The 25039-nt window shown below is 47.8% G+C and overlaps 1 protein-coding gene across 10 annotated transcripts in view; it reads left to right on the forward strand.

The window, feature by feature from the left end:
- LOC137428864 (xylosyl- and glucuronyltransferase LARGE1) overlaps positions 1 to 25039 on the forward strand; it is a 659931-nt gene that overhangs the window by 570751 nt on the left and 64141 nt on the right. For all 10 annotated transcript variants that reach the window (XM_068118724.2, XM_078777441.1, XM_078777429.1 and 7 more), the window contains one exon: positions 9878 to 9982. In XM_068118724.2, the coding sequence (XP_067974825.1) occupies positions 9878 to 9982 (105 nt within the window). The remainder of the gene's footprint in view (positions 1 to 9877; positions 9983 to 25039) is intronic.

Below are 25039 nucleotides of genomic sequence, written 5' to 3' on the forward strand. Positions count from 1 at the left end.
CCACTGAGCTATTGAGTGTCCGGGATATCCTCAGAGATTTCTCACACTAACACTGCGAGCTTTATAATGGCCGATGTCTTACGTGCCTGCTAGGCAGACCCCGGATGTGAGTGTATGTATGTGTTTGTAAGTGTGTGAAAGTGCATTGAAGATGAACTCATCTAACAATTTAAGGAACAGGAAGTAAAGTCCTGTGTGGGGCTAGTGTGAAAAAATTCTGACTCAACCCGGGACTCGAACCCAGGAACCTCATCACTTATGCAGTGACAGCCCACTGAGCTATTGAGTCTCTGGGATATCCTCAGAGATTTCTCACACTAACACTGCAAGCTGATGTCTTACGTGCCTGCTAGGCAGACCCCGGATGTGAGTGTATGTTTGTGTATGTAAGTAGTGCACCCATACAAAAGTAAGTACACCCATACATTTATCACTACTTCAAATACCTAAAATTAGAATCAGGTGCACCAGCTCCGGTGCAAATGATTAGAACTCCGTTAGAGAGGATCTTGGAGGAACCTGTCTTATTTAAACCTCAGACATTTCGTTTGGTTTGCTCTTTGTTGTTGAAGTGTGCGGCGTCACCATGCCTAGATCAAAAGAGCTCTCTGAGGCCTTCAGAAAGAAGTTCATAGATGCCTACGAGTCTGGGAAGGGATTTAAAAATATCTCCAAACAATTTGAAATCAATCATTCGACTGTCCGGAAGATCATCAAGTGGAGAAGATTCCAAACAACTGCCAACTTGTTCAGGCCAGGCCGCCCCAGCAAGTTCAGCCCGAGAGCAGACCGCACGATGCTGAAAGAAGTCTCGAAGAACCCCAGAATGTCATCACTGGGCCTACAGGTAGCTCTTGCCACTGTTGATGTCAAAGTGCACGAGTCTACCATAAGAAAGAGGCTGCACAAATTTGATCTACGTGGGAGGTGTGTCAGGAGGAAACCTTTGCTGTCCAGAAAGAACATCAGGGCAAGACTAAAGTTTGCCAATGAACACCGAGTCAAAGACCAGCACTTTTGAAACAATGTGCTCTGGGCAGATGAGTCAAAGGTAGAGCTATTTGGCCACAGTACCAGAAGACATGTTAGGCAAAAACCAAAGACAGCATTTGACCACAAGAACCTGATACCAACTGTAAAGCATGGTGGTGGAAATATTATGGTTTGGGGCAGCTTTGCTGCATCAGGGCCTGGGCAGCTCACCATCATATAATCCACTATGAATTCTTCATTGTACCAGAGGGTGCTTGAGGATAATGTGAGGCCATCTGTCGGAAAGTTGAAGCTGAACCGAAGGTGGACCTTGCAACATGACAATGACCCAAAACATACCAGTAAATCCACCAAGGAATGGCTGAAAAGAAAGAAATGGAGTGTTCTGGAATGGCCAAGTCAAAGCCCGGATCTAAATCCCATCGAGATGTTGTGGGGGGATTTGAAACGAGCTGTGCATGCAAGAAACCCCTCAAACATCGCACAGCTGAAAGAATTCTGCATGGAGGAGTGGGCAAAAATTTCTCCCAGTCGATGTCAGAGACTGGTAGACAGTTATAAGAAATGCCTACTTGAGGTTTTCTGCCAAAGGGGGCAATACCACCTATTATAGCCAAGGGTGTACTTACTTTTTCCACATGCGAAATTTGCATTTATGTTTATTTAAATTATACAATGGACTTCAAAATGTAAATGTTTAATGATATTTGTTATATTATATCACCTTTATCTATCAATATTGTTGAAATTCAGATCAAATAGCTGTATGTTGAAATATGTTGAAAAAGTCAAAACTTTACATGGGGTGTACTTACTTTTTCACGTGACTGTATGTATATATATATATATATATATATATATATATATATATATTGTTGCGAATATGGAATTTGGCCTCCATATCCGCTTGTAAATATTCCCCTATTTTCTCCGATACTCCCCAACTCTCCCTTACCCCATTCCCTAGTCCCATTGTCTGTAAACAACACCCATTAGAGCCGATCTTCCCCTTCATCCCCCCATTAAATGTCGTGCCCAGGTCCCCGCACCACACGTAGACAATTATAGGACATCTTGCTAGTTATTCTTAATCTATGTCAGTTAAGGACTTGTTTCCATTAATTATGACTCTTCGTTGCACCAGAATGTGATTATATGGCACCTGTTAGGAAGTTTAGGACCTCCCCATACCTCTCCGCATCTCTTCCCCATGAAGAAGCGCCAACTACAACAACAACAACAAAAGAGGGGGGCGGCGCGGTGACGGCATGGGGAGTGGGCGTCCTCCTTCCGGCTCGGTTAGCCGCCATTGACCACGCGCTCCACGGGGTTACCACGAAGGGGCTCCCTGTCGGCCCCTCGTCAAGGGCGGAGCCGGTAACCCCCGCACCCAATGAGAAGCCATGGGCCGATGCCATCTGGGGCGGCGCTAACGAGCCGAGGGCGTGTCACTCCCCGCCGGATATACGCGGCCCCGCGCCGGACGTGACGTCAGATGCGCCCCGAGCTTGGAAGGACAAGACGCCACCCTCCCGAGCGCTGAGCGACCTCCCCGGCATCTCCACCAAAGTCGCGACCCACGAGCGCTGAGCGACCTCCCCGCATCTGCTGGACACCACCGTACGTGATTCTGTCCCTGAGCCAGGTGCACCTGAGCCATCGACTGCCGCTTTCCTTGCCATCAAATCCCGTGTGAGTCAGCGTTGTCCCGTTTATCTGTGGTCTGTCTAGGGTTAATATAAGAGTGTGTCTAAGTGCCTGTCTTCCTATGCTGTCCCTCTTGTAGTTGTAATCTAACCTTTTTCCGTACGAATATACTTGAGAACTGAACCCCTGGTGTCGTATTGTGTCATTATAATCCAGCCGGGTGTCTTCTTTTTCTTATTGAGCCAGCATAGCGCGATTAGTCAACCCCGGGTGCAATCGGGGTAACTTGTACGGATACGGCGGCCATCCCGCTCGGCCCACCATACCATCAAAGTCGTATCTGTAACAATTGGTGTCGGGAGTGAGATTCGAGGCCCGACCAAATTTTGAAAAAAAAAACGAATAGAGGAAAAAAAAAATTTGGTCAAAATTTGGAGCGGCCGAAATTTGTTTTGTTTTACGAAACTCGAATTTTGCAAGTCGCGCTATGGCGGATCAAGACGGCTGGGGTCCGGTAGGGGAGAGTGAAGCAGGGTCGGTCCAGGACCAAATTGAGACACGTGAGGAGAGCGAAACAGCGGGGGTAGCAGACGCGCGAAATGGCGCCTCGCACATAGCTACGGCGGCCGCACCCGCTGCACAAGTGGGAGGGATGGCCCAGATGCAGGTCCTCATGGAGCAATTTATGGCGCAAATGCAGGCGTCCCTCAAACTGCAGAGTAACCAATTGGGGAACCGGATGGATGCTCAGGGTGAGCGATTGGAGGGCCAAATGGGGGTAATGGGAAACCAAATGGGGGTAATGAGGGACGAAGCGAGGGGTACCGGTGAGAAGTTAGACAATAATTTTGAGGAGTTAGACAAGAAAATTGGGAAGTTAGACAATAATTTTGAGGAGTTAGACAAGAAAATTGGGAAGTTAGACAATAATTTTGAGGAGTTAGACAAGAAAATTGGGAAGTTAGACAATAATTTTGAGGGGTTAGACAACGGGATAAAAGAAGTGAAAAATGGGTTAACGGGGGTAGAAAACAGAATGGCCGCTCAAGAGAATCAAATGGAAGGGATGCAAAAAGGGTTAGAGGGGTTAGAAAACAGTATGGAAGGCAAATTGAGGGACATGAGGGACCAAGCGGAAAGGGAAGTTAAACAAATGGAGCAGCAGATAGAGGGGGTCAGAATGGGGGTAGAAACCAAACTGGATGCTCACAGGGAGGAAATGGAGCAGATGAGGGTGGCATCTGGGCAGGAGATGCAAGTGATGGGAGAGGAGATCCGAAGAGGAGTGAGTGAGGAGGTCGGAGGAGTGCGCGAGGAGGTGAGGCACTGTGAGGAGCACATGGAAAAGGAGGTGAGAAAGGGGACTGTAAAGTTACAAGGGGGCATAGAGGTCCTGACGCAGGAGGTGGAACAGCTGACGGAGGGACAAAAAGGACTAACGGAGCAGGTTCAAAGGAACACTGCGGTATTAGGAGGGTTAAAAGCGACACAAAACGACATAAAAAACGACTTGATAGCGACAAAGAGGGAATGTCAGATGGTACGTGAGGGACTGACAACGAGGTTGGACGAGGTGATAGAGGTAATGGAGACGAAGGACCGGCAGGTGAGGACGCACCTGGAAACGGTCAAGGTAGCCTTAGAGGATGAGCTTGAGGAGACGTACCGGGGAATAAAAGAGGTGAGGCACAAATTAGAAGAAGTGGAAGAAGGGATGAGCGAAATTAAGAAGCGACGGAGAGGGGATAACAAGGAGATAAAAGAGGAGATAAAAGAATTGGTCCAAAGTCTGTGTTTGGATCGTGATGTGCTCATTAACCGGATGAGGGATTCGCAGGTGATGGAGGAGAAGCGAAGAGGAAGAGGACCTGGTGTAAGTGGTGACCAATATGGTCGTGCGTATGATGCGCCAGGGGATTTAAGGAGCTTGGGGGTCGAGATGGACCCGGGTGTTCGTGAGAGGCCGTTGGTGAAGTGTGCGACAGGTCTGGTGTGCGAAAGTGGAGGTGTGCAAGAAAGTCCGACTCTGGGGTGTGTGAGGAAAAAGTGCGTGCCAAGGAGTGAGTGTGCTGGCGAGAGTGAGTCGGTCGTAGCGCGTGTGCGAGGGAGCCCGTGGAAGCGCGGTGTGGTGAGTGTTACAGAGGGTGTGACGGGAGAGTGTGCGCAAGAGTGTGCGCGAGAAAGGTGTGTGACGGACAGGTGCATGAGGAAAGAGTGCGCTGTCAGAAGTAAGGAAGAGTGTCCACCTGTGGTGAGTGTTACAGAGGGTGTAACGGGAGAGTGTGCGCGAGAAAGGTGTGTGACGGACAGGTGCATGGGGAAAGAGTGTGCTGTCAAGAGTAAGGGTGAGTGCGCTGTCAGGAATGGAGGTGAAAGTAGTGAGAGTGACATGGAGCGTGAGTTAGTTGTGACAGGTGAGCGAGGATGTACACCTGGAATAGAAGGATGCACACCTGGAATGGTAGAGCGTGAGTGGGAATGCACGCTGGAGTTGGTGGTGAGGCACGTGGTTGGGTGTGCGAATGAGAGCACACCTGTGATTGTCACAGAGGAGGTGACCGAGGAGGGGGCGCGAAGAGGTGTTTTGGTGAGGTGTGCTACGAACGAATGTGTGCCAAAATGTTCGGTGGTCAGGTGTGTGACCAAGGCTGTGAGTGGAATGAGGGTACCTGGGTGTGTAAGGAAGGGTACGAGGAGCATGGGCACGGCTGGATGTGTGAGCAAGGAACGGGCTGCGGGATGTAAGCATGCAGGTGAAGCATCGACGTTAGACGGGGTAGAGTTTAGAACGACTTATAGCCGAATCGGGCCCTCGGTGCGTGCCGGGCCTCGCTTTGAACGGCCGCGTCCAGGCTCCACTAGGCGGAGCTGGCAGCCCGATAGAAAGGGTCGTTATGGCGACCACGTTTTGTTGAGACGTGCCGGCAGGTCGAGATCGGGACATTGGATGGTTCCGTGCCGAGATGGTGCGTGGGATCTCGGCCCGGGTAAACCTCCTTCCCTGCACCGAGTGCTGGACGCATCCAGCCGCTGGCACAAAACAACCAGCATCCATTGTTTGGCTTTACGAAGCCGGGCTTTGGACAGGAATTGGCGCACCGAGAGGTATTAGTGAGTCGACTGGGTGATGAGGTTAGTGTTTTGGCCCCGAAATTAGAGAAAAGCAAAATTTGATGATTGGCAAAGGATTGGCAGTAGGGATTGGCAGATGATGGGCAGTGATTGGCAAATTTTTAATTTGTTGAAATTTGGTAAGCAAAATTGATAGTGAGAGACCCCCGATGTGGTGGGATGGCAAATCCACCATCCCTCACAGGTGGGGCAAAGGAGCAATAGTTTATGGGGTGTATGGCAGTGAAAACTAGCCCGGGTGGGTTAGGATATTGATAGGGATCTAGAGAAGATGACCTTAGGTAACGTTAAGGTTAGTTAGTGACTGATACCTGTAGTGGGGACGCAGGCAGATTAGTGTGGATTATAATGACGAGGGAGCGCAATAGTTTAAAGGGACGACTGGGAAGCGCAAGTTTCAGAAGGGAGTAGTTAGCTGAGATGATGCCGTGTTTGTGAGAATTGAACAGGTGTGATTGCACAGGGGTGCAATTGGACAGGTGTGTGGAGCAGTGTATGAGTAGTGAGTGTGTGGATCAGCGCGAATGCGCTTGGGGAGAGAAGGGTGCAGGTGGCACCAGGTGTGAGAGCACAGGGTGCAAGTACAGGTGTGTGGAGAGAGTTGGAGTAAGTGGTATGGAGTGGTGTGCGTGGTGCGAAGGTGTGGATGGGGGAAGAGTGGACCCCTTTCACGAGTACCCGGGGCGGGTAGTGTAAGTGTTAGGTAGAGGGTACAGGAAAATTGTGGTTGGATATTGGCATTTGTGGTGCGGTTGCAGAATGGTGTTGTGAATGGGTGCATTAGTGTTGTGGAAATGGCTGGGCGTGTAGCCTGTTAGTGTGTGTAGTTGGTTGGGCACTCCACCACTGTGAGGATGTCGGCCAGGTGAGGCCGCAGGTGGGCTCTGGGAGCCGGTAGTTGTGAGTGGGTGCCTGAGGATCCCGGGTGTGGATCGGGCAGCCCAGTGCCAGAGAGGGCACGGAGTGGGGAGAGAGCCAGAGGGCCTTCCCCTGGTAGTTAGGTTAGGGTAAGGAGCAGGTAAGCTCGGAGGCAACTGCAGTGGTGGAGGGGTGCAGGTGGGTAGACCCACTGGGAGAGGTACACGCCACAGCCCAGAAATTGTACGAGGGCACCGGGAGATGAATCGGGGGAGTGAGACCCCAAATTGAAGAGCACCACAGTTTGGCCAATGGGAATTGGTTTTTAGAACCCATAGTGTAAGAGGGCCAATGGGCTGGCCGGAGAAAGACCCCGGGTAGTGTAAAGTTGTTAAAGTCATTTAGGAAATAGTTAGGATTGATGAACCTGTCGCACCATACGCAGCCACTTACCTGTGGTGATGATGATGACTCCACACCTGTGTTTTCTTTGTTTGTGTTGCAGAAATGAGAATTGCTGTTGGATTTGTGAGACGCATCACGACGTGGATGAGACATTGGGGTGATTCCATCTCTCCCTCCCTAGGAGGGACTGATGATGAATTGGTGATGGCAAATTTTGATGTGCAGTTGGAGATGGCAAATTTTGATGAGAGTTGAAAATGGCAAATTTGATTGGTTAGGAGGGAGAGAAGACGAATTTGGTTTATGGGAGGAACGGGGAAGACAGTAGGGATGTTGTCGATTTGTAAAGTAGATGTTTATGGGTAGTGTTGTGTTTTGTGGATACAGTAAGGGGTAAGGGAGGGGCCATGTAGGTTACCTGGTGGGGGGGGGCGTACGATAGGAACGTACCTGTCTCACCTGGTTCCCATGTGCCCCCAATGTGCATCATCTTGTATTGCGTGCACTTTTGCGCCCTTACCACCTTACTCACTTGTTTCTTCTGTTGTCTCCCACCTCCGAGGATCTGGCTTTGGGGTAGAGAGAGAGGAGAGAGAGGTGCTGGCGACGCAGTTGTGGGCCTGCACTTTCGCTGTTCGCTGCCTGGATCGGTACACCATATGGACCGCAATGTTTGTGGCCACCCACAATGGACCGCAGTTCGTTGGCGGCCAAGCACCACCCGGGGATGGACCTATGGATCAACGTGGCACCTATGCCATACAGGTGAACCACTAATAGTTAACACCACCAAGTGCACCACAAGAAGAGCAAGAGACACCTGCAGGGTTAGGGGTTGTTGAAGTTATTTTTATTCCAATGAACAATGGTGACTGCACCGATTGGTGGTGGGGTGGTGCTGTTGGTGCTCGGGAAAGGGTGCTCTGCACGTTATTAAAGGCCGTCGGCCACAGAGCACTCGTGGGTTGGTGTATCGATGTTGGCAAGCGCGCTCTCTCTATGCATAACATCTGCATGTGTTCCTCCAAAAACAGGTCCTGGATCGTAGTGTAAATAGCAGCGTAGTCTTGTAAATAATGCTCCCTACCGGCTGTATGTTTAGTTTGAGAATTCTTTCCGGATTCGGTTATCCTGTGGGTGTGTTTCTGTGAGGAGAAGGGTGCAACGTCGCAGGGGGACATATTTACTCATTTGTGAATATCTGTAAAACTGTCGCACTCAGGGTAGAGTTAATAGTAGAGGGAACTACATTGCGTGCCACACTAAAGTAGGTAAAAATTTATCGGGTCGGGACGCCCCGAGGGTAGAGAAGGGTGCAATGTTGCGAATATGGAATTTGGCCTCCATATCCGCTTGTAAATATTCCCCTATTTTCTCCGATACTCCCCAACTCTCCCTTACCCCATTCCCTAGTCCCATTGTCTGTAAACAACACCCATTAGAGCCGATCTTCCCCTTCATCCCCCCATTAAATGTCGTGCCCAGGTCCCCGCACCACACGTAGACAATTATAGGACATCTTGCTAGTTATTCTTAATCTATGTCAGTTAAGGACTTGTTTCCATTAATTATGACTCTTCGTTGCACCAGAATGTGATTATATGGCACCTGTTAGGAAGTTTAGGACCTCCCCATACCTCTCCGCATCTCTTCCCCATGAAGAAGCGCCAACTACAACAACAACAACAAAAGAGGGGGGCGGCGCGGTGACGGCATGGGGAGTGGGCGTCCTCCTTCCGGCTCGGTTAGCCGCCATTGACCACGCGCTCCACGGGGTTACCACGAAGGGGCTCCCTGTCGGCCCCTCGTCAAGGGCGGAGCCGGTAACCCCCGCACCCAATGAGAAGCCATGGGCCGATGCCATCTGGGGCGGCGCTAACGAGCCGAGGGCGTGTCACTCCCCGCCGGATATACGCGGCCCCGCGCCGGACGTGACGTCAGATGCGCCCCGAGCTTGGAAGGACAAGACGCCACCCTCCCGAGCGCTGAGCGACCTCCCCGGCATCTCCACCAAAGTCGCGACCCACGAGCGCTGAGCGACCTCCCCGCATCTGCTGGACACCACCGTACGTGATTCTGTCCCTGAGCCAGGTGCACCTGAGCCATCGACTGCCGCTTTCCTTGCCATCAAATCCCGTGTGAGTCAGCGTTGTCCCGTTTATCTGTGGTCTGTCTAGGGTTAATATAAGAGTGTGTCTAAGTGCCTGTCTTCCTATGCTGTCCCTCTTGTAGTTGTAATCTAACCTTTTTCCGTACGAATATACTTGAGAACTGAACCCCTGGTGTCGTATTGTGTCATTATAATCCAGCCGGGTGTCTTCTTTTTCTTATTGAGCCAGCATAGCGCGATTAGTCAACCCCGGGTGCAATCGGGGTAACTTGTACGGATACGGCGGCCATCCCGCTCGGCCCACCATACCATCAAAGTCGTATCTGTAACAATATATATATATATATATATATATATACGTATATATATATATATATATATTATATATATATATATATATATATATATATACACACACACATACACACACATACACACATCTTCAAAGAAAACAATGCAGAGGGAAAACTGAAGCACAAGCCCTTTACATGTACTATCTCTTCGACTCAGAAAATATTTTTGTATTAAAAGGTGTAATGATCATGACATCATGACAAAGCTGAACATACGCACTTTTGGTCTCTAACCCTAAAAGGTACATGGTCAATGTCATACAAAGTAATCTTATCGAAAGAATGCCTGCGTGGGGCTCGTGTCCGTGTTATTCACTCTTCAAAACACTGCTCATTTTTCAGAATACATTTCATAAAGCTTCATTTATTTTGTGTTCAGGTGAACAAATCATCGGACTTGTGGAAAATCAGAGTGACTGGTACCTTGGCAACCTCTGGAAGAACCACAAACCATGGCCTGCATTGGGAAGAGGCTTCAATACAGGTCTATCCATAACTACACAGACATTTCTTTCTCGCATTTCTCCTTATCCACATAACTGACTTTCAAGCTTGCACAAATTCAAATAAGAAGGCCATGTGGTGTGGTGTGTGTACATTCCGATCCATTACACCACACACCTGCGCAGAGTCATTCACTTTGTTAAGGGGATAATAACATATTTCCTTTGCAAAAGGGGCAAATCCGCTGAAATTGAAGGGAGAAAGGGTTAGCTGTGTGACTGCATGTAGTATTGGACTTTCACAACAAACACATCTTTGACTCTCCTGATTAGTGTCATTTTCCATTTGGTTTTATGCTTTTTGCTTACATTCTCAATTCACAGAAGATCTGCAAGCTCAATTTTCTATCTTCATTGCAAAGCGGCTTCCCACCAATACAAACAGCTTTGTCTTGTATGCAAGTTTGCTTTACGAAAGTGTGTGTGTGTGTGTGTGTGTGTGTGTGTGTGTGTGTGTGTGTGTGTGTGTGTGTGTGTGTGTGTGTGTTGTATGTGTGTGCATTGTGTACATATAAATATGTATATATATGTATATATATATATGTATATCTGCAGTATATATATATCAAATGAATCCATTTTTTAGTTCTCCAACCTTTAATGAGCAAACAAACAACTGCTCGACGTTTCGATCAGCAACACGGGCAAACGTGCATCCATTGACCTTTCTCAAGAGTAAAGTAAAACAAGTCTATACCCTCCCTTATATAAGGGAAAAAGGGGTGGGGACACCGAACCACCAATCAATGACATTCTGGAACAACTCGTGCCATTCAAATGTAAACCGTACATCAAAACCGTAGCACCACTGAAACCACACCTTGGGATGTTACATCAAAACAACCGTTAAATCACACGTTGAATCAAACAAAACGGAGCATAATTGAAATAAGTAGAACGTATCATTATTTAATCTTGTTGGTGAAAGCCATGGGGGGAACATCGCCAAGCAATCCCGGCTTAACACCAAACTTCTGGAACAGACCGAAGTTACCAAGGCCCATCTATGGTTTAACCATCGCTGCTTGGAGCAGGACGTTCTTACGGAGTCTCTCTGCTTCAGACCCCCAATGGCAGGTTGGAACGCTTCGCAGATCATGCGTGCCGCAGGACGGAAATTCCTCCGTCTGTACATATTGACGTGTCATCATCGCCTTACGAAGCTTGCTGACCGGGTACGACGAGTTTCGGATTCAATTCACCCTGTACTATCTGGTGAGTTATGGTTTCGGGTAGAACAGAGAGACCGCATTATCGCCAGAACACCAGAACATCGGTTGGGAAGCGACATCGGAACAAGTTTGCAGCTTTGAGGGCGGAAGCCGGACGGGACACAAGCACCTGCCAGGACACAAACTCCGTACAAGACGAAGACTCCATCTGGAACCGAGAGGTGATTCACCTTTCTTGTAAACAATTAACGGAATCACAAATCGGTTTGTTACAGAAAGGTTTAAACTTTGCGCTCACACCACGGTTTATTCCTAATGACGTCATTGTGTCTCGGGTTGAGTCATCCATCACGGAGCTCTCTGACAACATTAAAAACGAGGTGAGATCACGTGTGGCTTCTCTTTTACTTCGTCCTCTGTGCCCAACCCGCAACGATTCCAATCTCAACTGGGTACAACGACGGACTTTACAAGAATTACGTAGGATGGATGACTTGGCGATTTTGCCGGTGGACAAAGGACGTGCAGCAGTTTTGATGGATCGGCATACGTACAATGAGAAGATGCATGACTTGTTGGCGGACACATCGACCGATGAGCAGCTTCCCTCGGATCCAACCAAAATGGAGGAACGTAGGTTGAACTCTCTGCTCGCTGAAATGAAAAGAACAGGTCGACTGTCGGCGACACATTACAAACAATTATACAGTAGCAGTGGAGTTGCCCCCAGGGCATACAGGCTTCCGAAAGTACACAAGGAAGGGGTTCCTCTACGTCTCATTGTCTCATGCATCAATGGACCATCATATGCTTTGTCCAAGTTTCTTTCTGACATTCTCAGGCATTTGGTGGGAAAAACAGAGCGAACTTTGCGCAACAGCTCGGATTTTGCTCAGATTTTGCTTTGCAAACGTACCATTCCATCCCTCATAACACAGCCAAGTGTATGGTATCGTTACGTGGACGACACGTTTGTCATCTGTCGCAGCGAGTCAACTGGTAACACACATGAGTCTATTGGGCAGACCTTTCCTTCCATCAGTTTCATCCTTGAAAAGGAACGGAATGGATCCATCGCCTTCCTGGACACCTGGGTGACAAGGGGTCCAAGAGGAAATTTGAACATCACTGTTTACAGGAAACCAACTCACACTGACCGGTACTTGGATTTTGACTCTTGCCATCCCATGGACCACAAACGAGCTGTTGTGCACACCCTCCTTAAAAGAGCACGTGATTTACCATCGACAATCAAAGATAAAAGGAGAGAGGTAAAACATCTACAAGCTGTGCTGAAGACCAATGGCTACCAGGACAGATTATTACCAAAAAGGGATGCGATCTTGACGAAGCTTCGCAACAGGTCTTTCACACAGGTACAACCAAAAGGTTATTATGTTTTGCCTTATGTGCCAGGGGTGTCCCAAAGGATTGGCAGAGTGTTAAAATTGGCAGGTGTGAGGGTAAGTTACAAACCTATTTTCACCATGAAACAGGCACCAATGCATGTTAAGGATAAGCTTCCAAGGACTGACCGGGCAGGGGTGGTATACAGGGTTCCCTGTGTTTATGGGGCTGAATATATTGGTGAGACAGGAAGAACATTAAGACAACGTGTCAATGAGCACCGCAAGGCCTTCGAGTGCAACTTTCCAAAGAGATCTCCCATTGCCAAACATGGTCTTAAGGCTGGCCATGTTCCCCTTTGGGATAATGCCAGCATTTTGTGGGCAACCCCCAGAAAACGAAGAAGGAGGATTTTGGAGGCATGGCATGTGGAGGAGTCTGTGGTGTTGCTCACAGAGGAGGTGTTGGATTTACCACTAGCTTTAGGCCCTCTCATGCGGAAACATACCAGGGAAACTGCGTCACCAAACATAGAAATTATTACGAATCATGTTGTTTATTTTTCATCAACTTATTTGAATTATGCTCCGTTTTGTTTGACTCAACGTGTGATTTAACGGTTGTTTTGATGTGACATCCCAAGGTGTGGTTTAAGTGGTGCAACGGTTTTGATGTATGGTTTAAATTTGAATGGCACGAGTTGTTCCAGAAGGGCATTGATTGGTGGTTCTGTGTCCCCATCCCTTTTTCCCTTATATAAGGGAGGGTATAGAGTTTTTTTCTTCACTCTTGAGAAAGGTCAGTGGATGCACGTTTGTCCACGTTGCTGATCGAAAGGTCGAGCAGTTGTTTGTTTGCTCATTACAGGTTGGAGAACTAAAAATGGATTCATTTGATTTTAATCGCAACCGCAATTCATTACTTAATATATATATATATATACAGTATATATATATATATATATATATATATATATATGTATATATATATATATATATATATATATATACGTATATAGATTTTTTTTTTTTTTTTTTTTTTTTAATGTCAGGGGGGTAGAGTGATATCTGGAGCCAGATAGATCTGTATAGGTAGGTATCCGACTGTCGTGACAGGGAATCTACCTTGTAATAAGTTCTATGGTTAGCCCGGTTTGTCGATATAAGCTGTATTGATGTCCCCGCTACGAGGGAGCAGGGCGTGCTAAATAGTGCAGGGATTATGGATAAGATCCCTTTGTTCATCGTCCCCTCTGTCATCAAAACTGTGTCCCTTATGGCAACGCACTCATTTAAACACTTAGATAGGTCCTTCGTGCACACATTAATTAATTCCCCTCCCTTACCACAACGACTTTGGAAAACAGGCAGAAAGCCAGGCCGGGGCACCGCCGATGGGGCCGCAGCCAGCCACACCACCAGCTGGCCGAGCAACCAGCCTCGTGGCAGGCTGGGAGCCACGCTCAGGGAGCGGGTGATTGGTTGGAGCGGGAGGCACTCGACAAATGGGAGAAAGCCAGCAAGTGTGAACGTTCTAGAGGTCGAGAGACGAGGCTCTGGTTGGAGAAAGAAAGGCCTGACGTCACAAGGCGAGCAGTAAAACTGCCGGCTCACCGGGATTGCGCTCTCTTCTCTGCTGGCCTGTGCTGATTCGTGTCCTTCCTTCCTCCCACGCTCTTTCCGTTCCTGTCTCTTTGTGCTTGTGCTCTCTGCGCTGGGATTGGATATCGCGTTATTCGTGGTGCGTGGTGCTTGGAGCGGTCCTTCTCGGTGGTTTCGGAGCTTGGAGTGGTGCTGGGGCCTCGTGTGCAATCGACTCGGAGCTTGGAGCTGTGCGGGCCGCTCGGGGCCTGGCGAAGCATGCGAGCGAGGCGGACGGAGAGTTCCTTCGCGCCGGAGCTCAGAGCCGTGTTGGATGGCGGACACTGCACTACTGACAGATAAGCTCGCACCCACGAACCATTACACGACGAGACATTTCCTTTCGTAATTCATTTTCCTTTGTGGCGTATTCGAAGTCTGTGTGTGGGATCCCAATTTAGGACTTTATTTCATCATCACGTTTCATCATATCGGGTTCCGTTTAATAAATCCTTATTTGTGTACATTTAATACCCTGGATTCCCGTTTGAGTTCGTTCCCTCTCCAGATAAGCGCCTCTGCTTCTTCTTCTTCTTCATTCTTTGTCCTGTGCTGTGATATTAAAATCCATATTTGGTCGTCGCCTCCATTAAAGCCGTTCGGTCTTCCGCGGTCCCTGGTGTTAACAGGAGGGTATTCGCACGACAACTGGTGTCAGGAAGTATGGATCTGGGCCCGTCGAACAATATTTTTGTCCGCGCCGAGAGATCGACACGGTCGTGCGTACATTGCGCCCGGCATTTGGACGAAAAATTTTCGTAGTCTGAGGCGAAAATTTTGTGTAGTCAATTGGGCTGTCACGACACGAAAGGTGCGTCATTAAATTTAGATCGATTTCTGAGGTAAAAGACACGCGGGGCAGCGACCTTCTCTCGACGGAGGAGGAGGTAAGCGGCATGGAAGAAGGAATGGAAGATTGCTGGGAGCATTGGAGGTGAGTCGGAGGTAATTGGGGTTGAGCATAGCGATGGAACTTCCCCCGCCGTAGGTATGGCCGCGACACCCGACCAGGCCTGGATGCAAACTTTAATGGAACGATTTGCTGAACAACTGGGGGGTCAAATTAAGGATGACATGAAGAATCAGAGTGAGCGGTTGGAAGAAAAAAATGAGGGATTAAGAGGAGAAATGAGGAGATTTAATGCCAACGGGGCCCAGGAGGAGCCAAGGGTGGCAGAAATTCGATCTGAGCGGGGGGAGTTAAATGGTACAATGGAGGAGAGTACGGCCCATGCAGATGTGCACGGGGCTCAGGAGCCGGGCATGGCCATTAAATTAAAATTGGAAGGGAATGGGGAGGTTCGAAATTTGGATGGGGAGTGTCAACAGGTGAGTGTGGAGTGCCAAGAGGTGAATGGGGAATGTGAAAATTGTAATGAGGGATGTTTCCCACATGGTGACCTGGACCTGGAGGTTTATCGGGGCCGGGTGGATGCCACAACACCTCAACAGGGGGATGAAATTAAATCCTTGCTGCACAGGTGCAGCGGTGCAGAGCAAGAGGGGATAGCAATAGGGGGGGGTCCGAGTAATGGAGCCGGACCATGTATTTATTGATCAAGGCCTGATGGGGCCAGAAATGATGTGTAATGATAATGAGCATGATGTGACACAGCGGCTGGGGACCTGGGACAGTCCCATGGAGGACAAGGTTGACCAGTTCCAAAGGAGTTTGGGGGATGAGGTGAGTCGGTCCGAGGAGGTGGTTGAAGTGACCGAGGGGACCCTCACCATGCACTGCGGTTTGGTGGCGGAGGCTCCGAAATTGCAGAACCAGTTGGGGGAGTGTGTTGGCTCCATACTGGATTTGGACCTTGGAGAGTCGGGAGATCGAGCCTCGGGAAATTTGGTCCCCGTAGGGAATTTGGACCAGCTGCAGGGAGGGGCAGAACAACCTGAGGGAGTTGTTACCTTCAGCTGCGGTTTGGCAGTGGAAATGAAAATTTCTAAAAGGAAATCTAAAATAAAATTAAAATGGGAATGTGATGTGGAGCAGCCATGGTGGGAGTTGGTCCCCAGGCTCCGGAACTTGGAACAGGAGAGGTCATTGGGGATGGCCTCAGGCAAAAGTTGCCCCTTTGTAAATTTGGGAATGCCAGCCAGCTGGGGTGCTGTGCTGGCGAGATTTGGACGTGGGGTCCAGCCATGGGTGTCGTGGTACGACCTGGGCCCCACGGGGGGTCTGGTGGAGTGTGGCGTCCCTTATCCATCGGGGTGCCACCCATGCGTGTGGCTCGGGCCGGCAGGGTCACCGGACCCTGGTAGGGTCTAAGACCTCCAGGGGGTCCGAGGTGGTTTCTCAAGCCTGGGATGGCATATATTGAGGACCACTAGGGGGAGGTGTTGTGGGTCGCACTTTGGTGGTGGCACCGCGGACGGCCAACTTGGGCCTGATGTGGTGACCGCCTGGGCATGCGGCCTGACACCCTCTCCCTGAGACTCTGGGTCAGCCAGCATGTGGTGACCTGCCATGCTGTTCTGGTCTATGGACGTGGGTCGAACCGCATGGACAGGAATGAGATAGCCCACCTGACAACCATTGGGGCATCTGTCGAACGTGATGGTGTGAGAGTGACCTTCCACAGATATTCCGTTATGATTTGTGGACTCTCGGTTTGGGAAGAGAGCCATGGGGTTGATGAATCGGGGAATGTGTAAAGTGCCGAGCATATGGGCCATGCTCGGCTGGCATGTGTATGGCAAAGCATCTTTCTTTGGTGAGTTTAGTAAAATGTGAAAAATGTTTGGCATGGGTAATCTGAGGTTAGATGCAAATTTAAGGGTGAATTTTGAAATGTCATGGTGGTCACTGCATAGTGGCACCATTATTGATCCAGGTGTTTAGGTCAAAGTGTTGGAGGCTGGGATAAAATTGACAGGTTAGCAGGACACAGCCTTCAACTGGTTGCGGGGGTGACTGTGCTGATATTTGGGACGCGGTATCATGGGGATGTAGTTGGGTAGTCTGAGGGTCAACGTGGTGCTATGGGTGTCCGAGGTGTGTGGACCATGTCTTCTGGGTGGGTCTCCTGGTGGAGCATGGCTGTTGACTGGACCTTGATGTGGTCAAGTGTGGGTGGGCACTGGGGGCTGCATGTGGTCGGACTGGGGGATGATGTGGAGGTGCAGGGGATGTGGATGTTGGGATGCCACGCACTGTGACCGTGCCCCCCAGGTCCGAGGCCTTGGGGATGGCGGAGGTGGCAGCAGTTGCTCACCACATTGGCCAGCTGGGGCTAGTGCTGCTGTGTTCCTCACAGGGGGGCCGAAGGATGGATGATGGGTCGCACCATTATGGATACACATGGGCCATGTTGGCGTTTTGACTGCCCATCTTGTCCCGATGACCCTTGCACGGTAGAGGTGCGGAGCTGTCGCAGCCACATGTAGTTGTTGAGAACAGTTCACCGTTGGATGCGGATCCACATACCTGCCAGTATAGTGGGGAGAAAAGTGAAATTTTGAAAAGAATTTGAGTGGTCCAATAAGAAATTTTGGGATTTTGATGGGTGGATAGCACTTTTGGACCTGACCAACCTGGTAATTACCTGCAAATCAAGGTAGAGGTAAGGCCTTGATGTTTACTGTCCCAGGCTTCAGGACTTGCTATATAAATTGGGGGACATGTAATTTGGAGTTGGGGGCGGGTGAGAGTGATGACATGGCCGGTGAGGGGATTGGAATGTGTGCCACAAAAGTGTCTTGTGGGTGGCGTTTGTTTATGTGTGGAGGTGATGTGTTTTTATGTGGTCGTGAGGTTGGAGATAATGTATGAGTGATTATTGTGTTTTGGAAATATGTGGTTAACTGTGAATGGGATTTCACATGAGGCAGGCCATGGCACAACTTTTTGTAACATCTGCTTGGAATTGTGTTGGAAAATTGAATGGCAGTGGGGAAGGAAATGTGTTTTTGGGATATTGTGGGTGTGGAAGGTGTGTGTCCCCACAGGTACAGATCAAGCTCTGAGGAGCGATGCCTGCGGCCCCCCCTCTGCGGGAATTACCCCTGGCAGCCAGTGGTCTCTGGAAATTGGAGCTCGTCGGTGGAGGGTTTGTTTGGGCGCCGTGGGGTAAGGGAGACTCCCGGCGACCCGTGTAGCTGCGCTGAAGCAGGAGGCCACGGGGCCTGGTGTGTGGAGACCCTCACCGGCGGGGTAATGGCAGAAAGGGCTGTTGGGCTGTCACGGGGCCAAGAGGTAAAGGGGGAGGGGGGGGGCAATGAACCTGTGAGTCAAGTGACTTGTTTTTGGGACTGCGGGGCACCACAGCCTGAAGTGCCCCCACCATCTTACTTGTGTGGTACCTCCCCGCTGCCTAGTTGAGAGAAATGATGCACACACATATATGACACCAATGCCATGGTCCTGCAGGGGGGTGTAATCAGTACGTGCTTGGTAATGATTTTTGGGTAGTGATGAGTTTTGGAATGAGTATGAGTGGTTAAGAGTTTGTGTTGTATGAATGAGGGCGAAATCCACCGCGCCATGTCACTCACCTGTAACACCTGGACAGGGCCCGTGGAAATTTAGGGGTGCATTGGGATGTCCCCACAGGTAAGGTTGCGGCTTGTGGCATCCACTGGGGGATGCGGTCTTTAGGAAGGGGTTTGTCCAAATGTTTTCGTAGAGTTTTGAATTCTTGAATTTTTGGTTAAGGCTAAGTTTGAGTGTTGTTTGTTTCCTCTTGCCACAGGAGCGACGAATCGAAATGATTGTAAATATTTGATTGCATGATTGTTTAAGGGGATTAGCATGTTAAGGAGAATAGGTAAGTAGCTCCGGCTCACTTCCCACAGCCCTCCTGATTTATTTCATAGGTTAATTAAGTGTGAGACAGTAAGTGTTAAGACTGGAATGGTAGAGCCTGCAGTGAACATAACAGGAGCTATGGTTCGGGGGGGGGGGGGGGCAGGGTGTTATGTCACGGGGGTAGAGTGATATCTAGAGCCAGATAGATCTGTATAGGTAAGTATCCGACTGTCGTGATAGGAATCTACCTTGTAATAAGTTCTATGGTTAGCCCGGTTTGTCGGTATAGGCTGTATTGATGTCCCCGCTACGAGGGATCAGGGCGTGCTAAATAGTGCAGGGATTATGGATAAAATTCCTTTGTTCGTCGTCCCCTCTGTTGTCAAACCTGTGTCCCTGATGGCAACGCACTCATTTAAACACTTAGATAGGTCCTTCGTGCACACATTAATTAATTCCCCTTCCTTACCACAACGACTTTGGAAAACAGGCAGAAAGCCAGGCCGGGGCACCACCGTTGGGGCCGCAGCCAGCCACACCACCAGCTGGCCGAGCAACCAGCCTCGTGGCAGGCTGGGAGCCACGCCCAGGGAGCGGGTGCTTGGTTGGAGTGGGAGGCACTCGACAAATGGGAGAAAGCCAGCAAGTGCGAACGTTCTAGAGGTCGAGAGACGAGGCTCTGGTTGGAGAAAGAAAGGCCTGATGTCACAGGGCGAGCAGTAAAACTGCCGACTCGCCTGGATTGCGCTCTCGTATCTGCTGGCCTGGGCTGATTCGTGTCCTTCCTTCCTCCCGCGCTCTTTCCGTTCCTGTCTCTTTGTGCTTGTGCTCTCTGCGCTGGGATTGGAGATCGTGTTCTTCGTGGTGCGTGGTGCTTGGAGCGGTCCTCCTCGGTGCTTTCGGAGCTTGGAGTGGAGCGGAGCTATATATATTTTCGGAGCTTTATATATATATATATATATATATATATATATATATATATATATATATATATATATATATAGAACAAAAGGAGCACATTGACCCTATATGTGACATGACACTGTGCCATTGGCATACCAAGGAAACATGGTCAGCAGGCATTACCAATCTAACAAAGGATGTCGGGGACTCTCCCTTCCTGATGTTGGCCTTAAGAAGTCAGCTGAATCTAGGAGATTCAGTCATCACTTGGGGGCTAAAAGCAATATTGATAGCTGCCTTGACTCCATTCACAAGGTCATGCTCTTCGTGCCTTTTATTCATTTGCAAAAGCTCTGTGCATTAGTTTGGATTCCCATTGTCCTCAATCAAAACAGTGATGAGTGATCACCTCTCCAGCTGGTGGTTACTCAACCTGAGCATGAAGGGATTTCAGCAACTCTACAGTTGCCAATCCTGATGGAGCAAAGACACTGTGAATAATCAGGGAATTAATTCAGCCACACTTTTTTTAAACAGAATTTAATTACATTAGTCCACACATCAATCAATAGTTCATTTGCACAGACATCTCGTTATTGTTTCGTTGATGTGCATTTCATAATGCATAAAGTATTTCCAAAAAAAAATAATAATAATGAAAAAAATATTCCCCCCCACACCAAAAACAATCAAAGAAGGATCCATATTTTCTCCCAAAGTGCAATCACTCAATAAATATCTAAGGAGCAAAGTCTAGATTTTCCAGCACCTTAGTTCTTTTTAAGTTTAACATGCAAGACACTTAAGAGATGTCTGAAAACTGCACGTAACATCTGACAACTTCAGGTACAATGCCAACATGCGGTTCTTGTACAAGATAGCCATTTGTAACTGTGATGTATTCTTGTGGCTTCCAAAGAGGATTTTTTTGCCATATTTTATTGTTGCTTCTCCTGTCTTGAAAAATCTGGGCGATGCATCGTGCGGAGTGAGAACGGAAGACAGGGGCGAGTGGGAGAGAATGTGCGATTGGCAGATTTACCACTGTTTGGTGATGGTTATGGTGCAAGCCGTTTGATTCATTTCATCGCATTGATTTACCTCGCCCAAGCGTCCCCCACCTTCCAATTGCTTCCTGCTATTCATGCTTAAAGATATTGGCATTTCCTGCTTTTGCGGTAATTAATGTTTTAATCAAGGTGCCAGGAAAAGTGGTCTTAACTGTTTTTACATTGCTTTCATGGAAACATATGAAGTTTTCAGTGTCGTTTGGAACTGCGCCACATCCCTGATCAGTACCTAATTCCACTGCGGATAATGAGTGCGCGTAAATGCTTTGAATGTCCTTAAAGCAGGGGGTCATCAAATTGCAACCACCTTCCTGGGTATGTAATTAAAATGTTATCATTGGAAATTGTGAAAATGTCCTTTAACACCTTGAAATAATTTCACCGGGCACATGTAATAGGCACTCCTTAAGAGTGTGGCCATCTTTTATGAGGAAGATTTCCTTCTCTTTACAAATGTTATTACTGGAAAGGACAGTTTTGGATGACCCGGACATCGTCTTTCTTTTAATCATCGCATTGAAAGTACCTTAAACTTCTGCAATGTGTGAGAAAAATTCATTTAACATCTATCATTGCAGGAATTTTCTAAATCCACAAAAGGCCGTATTTTCACCTCTTTCTTAATGTCTATCAGTATCGTCGAAAAGCCTATACAGGTCAAGCAACCCTATAATTGATTGCTTGACCTGTACAGTCTTTTAAGCAATACTCTCGTCTATACCGCATGAAGTGTTTCTATGCTTGGGCTGCTGGAAAATGGGGCCCACAACAAAAGATATGATCAAATTCCTTTTATCAATCTGTAAGACAAATGATCAATGACACTGTTGTTTTGCAAAGCAGCATGGATCGTTTTCCAATATCAGGATAAACAAAAGTTTCAAGCAAATTACCCGATCACAAATGGAGTTATTCAAACATATTGTGAGATGGTAATCTGGACTGGTCCTCTCTAATTTACTGTGCAGTGCTGTCATCAGATGGATGATGCAATGTTGTTTTTATGTATGTTAAGAGCACAGATGATGCTGTGTTTTAACAGGTGCAGCAGAGACAGATACGACTTTCGGATTATCAATATTTTTTTACCATAGTATTTAAACCTAAACTGAAAGTTATATAAGTAATCAACTATAAACAACAAGAAAAAGACATAAAATGTCATAGCGACCAGCCGTAGTTTTAATAATTTTGCTGTTCGGAGTTAAAGGCTGTCAGTCAGATGTGAGATGATATCTGACGTCGGTGTGAGATGCCATGTCAGATGACAAAACAAAATATTATTCATATGTACGTATACTCATGTATTGTCTTTGTGCCAAGTTTGAAGGAAATTGGTCCATGCATGTCCGAGAAATGGAAGGGGGCACGTTTAAGTAACAAAATGACCGCCAGTCCACCATCTTAGATCTGAACGTGAAAAAAATGACGTCGGTAAATGCATGTCAGAAATGGTTGAGGATGTGGTCAATATCGGGTTTTTTTACAACTAAAATGGCAGTCAGTCGGCCGTCGTTGATCATATCACTAAATAAAGTGAGGTACACGTGTATGCCTTCGTGTGCTGTGCTTGTGCCAAGTTGGAACAAAATCAGAGCATGCATGTTCAATAAATGGTTGGGAACACTTTTAAGTAACAAAATGGCTGCCAGTCGGCCATATTGACTCTGATCTCGAAAAAGGATAACTCGCATATATAAGCCATCATTCATTATCTTTTGGCTAAGATTCAACAAGATCGGTTAATGCATTTCCGAGAAATGGTTGAAGACGTGTTCAATATCGGGTTATTTTTACAACGAAAATGGCCGCCAGTTTACCAGACAGCCATCTTTAATCAGAATGCAAAATAAAGTGAGGTGCATGTGTATGCCATCATGTACTGTGCTGTGCCAAATTTGAACAAAATTCGACCATGCGTCTTCAATAAATGGTTGGGGACATGTTTAAGTAACAAAATGGCCACCAGTCGGCTATCTTGGATCTGATCTCGAAATAAATGGCATGCATATGTTAGGCATAATTTCTTATTGGTGTGCAAAGTTTGAACAAGATTGCTAAACGCATGTCTGAGAAAAGGTTGAGGACATGTTCAACAATGGGTTTTTTACAACTAAAATGGCTGCCAGACAGCCATCTTTGATCGCATCGTGAAACAAAATGTTATGCATATGTATATCGTCATGTATTGGCTTTGTGCCAGGTTTGAACAAAATTGGTCCATACATCTGAGATTATGGTTGCGGACCCACGGACGGGCGGACAAGACCAAATCCATAAGCCCCATTTTCGTACTAAGTCCAACGTGGCCTATTAATCAGATATTTTAGTACCACGGGAAAACACATGTTGAGCGGCAACAAAATTAAGCCTTATAAAACATAATTTGATATGCCATTAATTACAATAATAAGATCAAAGGTCATCACGTTCATTTCAGATGTCAAAAAACCTCTAACTATACAGGAAGTCAATCGATGGCATTCACAATGCCACACTGTTAATATTAAATAAATAGCCCCAAATGGATCACGGTCATCTCTTGAGGTTGAGATCTTGGGGAATCCCGCTGGGAGCCCATCTTGTCCGAAATCTAAAAATCTAAGACTGAGCGATCCTGTGGACCATCGACTGGAAGGGCTGTAACGGATTTCAGAGCAATCGGTTGTTAAATAAGGACGACAAGGGATCTGAAGTTTAAATGGGTAACTCCCCGACACTTTGGGAGCTCCCATGATCTGAAATCGAAAAAGAAAAGCCCAATAGATTTTGCAGTCGACTGTTTTGTATTAATATGGGAAATTTCAGAACAATCAGGTGGTGGTAAAGGAGGAGTAGAAAAAATATCAAAAAGTTAACAGACGACCGGATGGACAGATGGACATCCAGACGTCACGACCCATTTTAAGAGATGAGATGACCGAAAATGTTTGGCCTGGCAGTATTGATTTCGAGGAGTATGAATTCACCACCTCCCCCCTACCCCCAGTACAATCACAAGTTTTCAACCCATTGTGTCCAGTGGTTTAGGAGTGCATACAAGTAAAACAAACACACAAACAGTTCGATATTTTCAGTAATATGAACATTGCCCTGCTTCCATGATGTATGTGACATTGATGCAGATAATTGTGGTATTTTATTAGGACTTCTAATACCCCTCACACCGAGAGCACGCCATGCGATGGGTTCAGAAATACTCGTATTTTATCACCTACAAGCCTCCCTCCCATTTTCGACTCATTCCTTCCAGTGGTTTAGGAATACATAGAAGACAAACAACCCCACAAAAAAAGCAAACACATTATCAAATTATACTGTATGCAGTATGATTATGTTGTCCAAAGCCTGGAATGTTGATAGCAAAATGGATTATTGCTTTTGATATATTGTTACGGTTTTCCGCCGCCCTTCCTACCCTTACCAAGGGGAGATTAAGCCCCTTGTTCTTTCTGGGCCGGCGTAACCGAGACTTGAAACGCCCCTTCCGGGCAAATGCAAGGTAGGGTTTCGGGACCAGTCTCGCACGTACCTAAATACCTGCGCCGCCACGGAAGCGGGGAACCAAGCCTCGCATGAGCCACGTGTAATTTGGGTACACCGAGCGGATTGCGTACCACGTGGTCCGTGCAGTTACCATTAATATTGGAACCCGATTAGAGCGGTTCTATTCGTTCCACGCTTAGTCAATGATGGAAAACACGAGACGGTTGAATAAAGAAAGAACACTATTTAATTATTATTTACACAAGTATGTACAAGTCGGTAGAAAGCAGACACAGAGCAGAACTTAAGCAGTCTTATACTTATCCCCAGACACGGGCCCGATCACACTCACAAAGGGGAAATGCAGGCAGGATGATGTTCACGCGCTGCCTTGGTCGTCCAGGAACGGCGGCCCGGCGTGCTCTCCACGGTCCCAGCACGTCCCACGAAGATGGCAAGCAGGTGATGGAAAGGATCCTCGTAGTGCGTCTCTCGAACAAAGGGGCACATGAGGCAGCAAGGTGGGAGGGGTATGTACGCGCCTCTCGGCGGCTTTCCACAGCGCGTTAAGTCACCAGCACGCTATCACTCGCTAAACCCAATCGAGGCTCGGCTTCAAGCTCAACCGAGCGTCCACTTTAATACGAGCGCTTATACTTGGTTCATGCGC

This window comes from Myxine glutinosa, chromosome 1 (assembly GCF_964187855.1).
Source record: "Myxine glutinosa chromosome 1, kmMyxGlut1.1, whole genome shotgun sequence".
NCBI lineage: Eukaryota > Metazoa > Chordata > Myxini > Myxiniformes > Myxinidae > Myxine > Myxine glutinosa.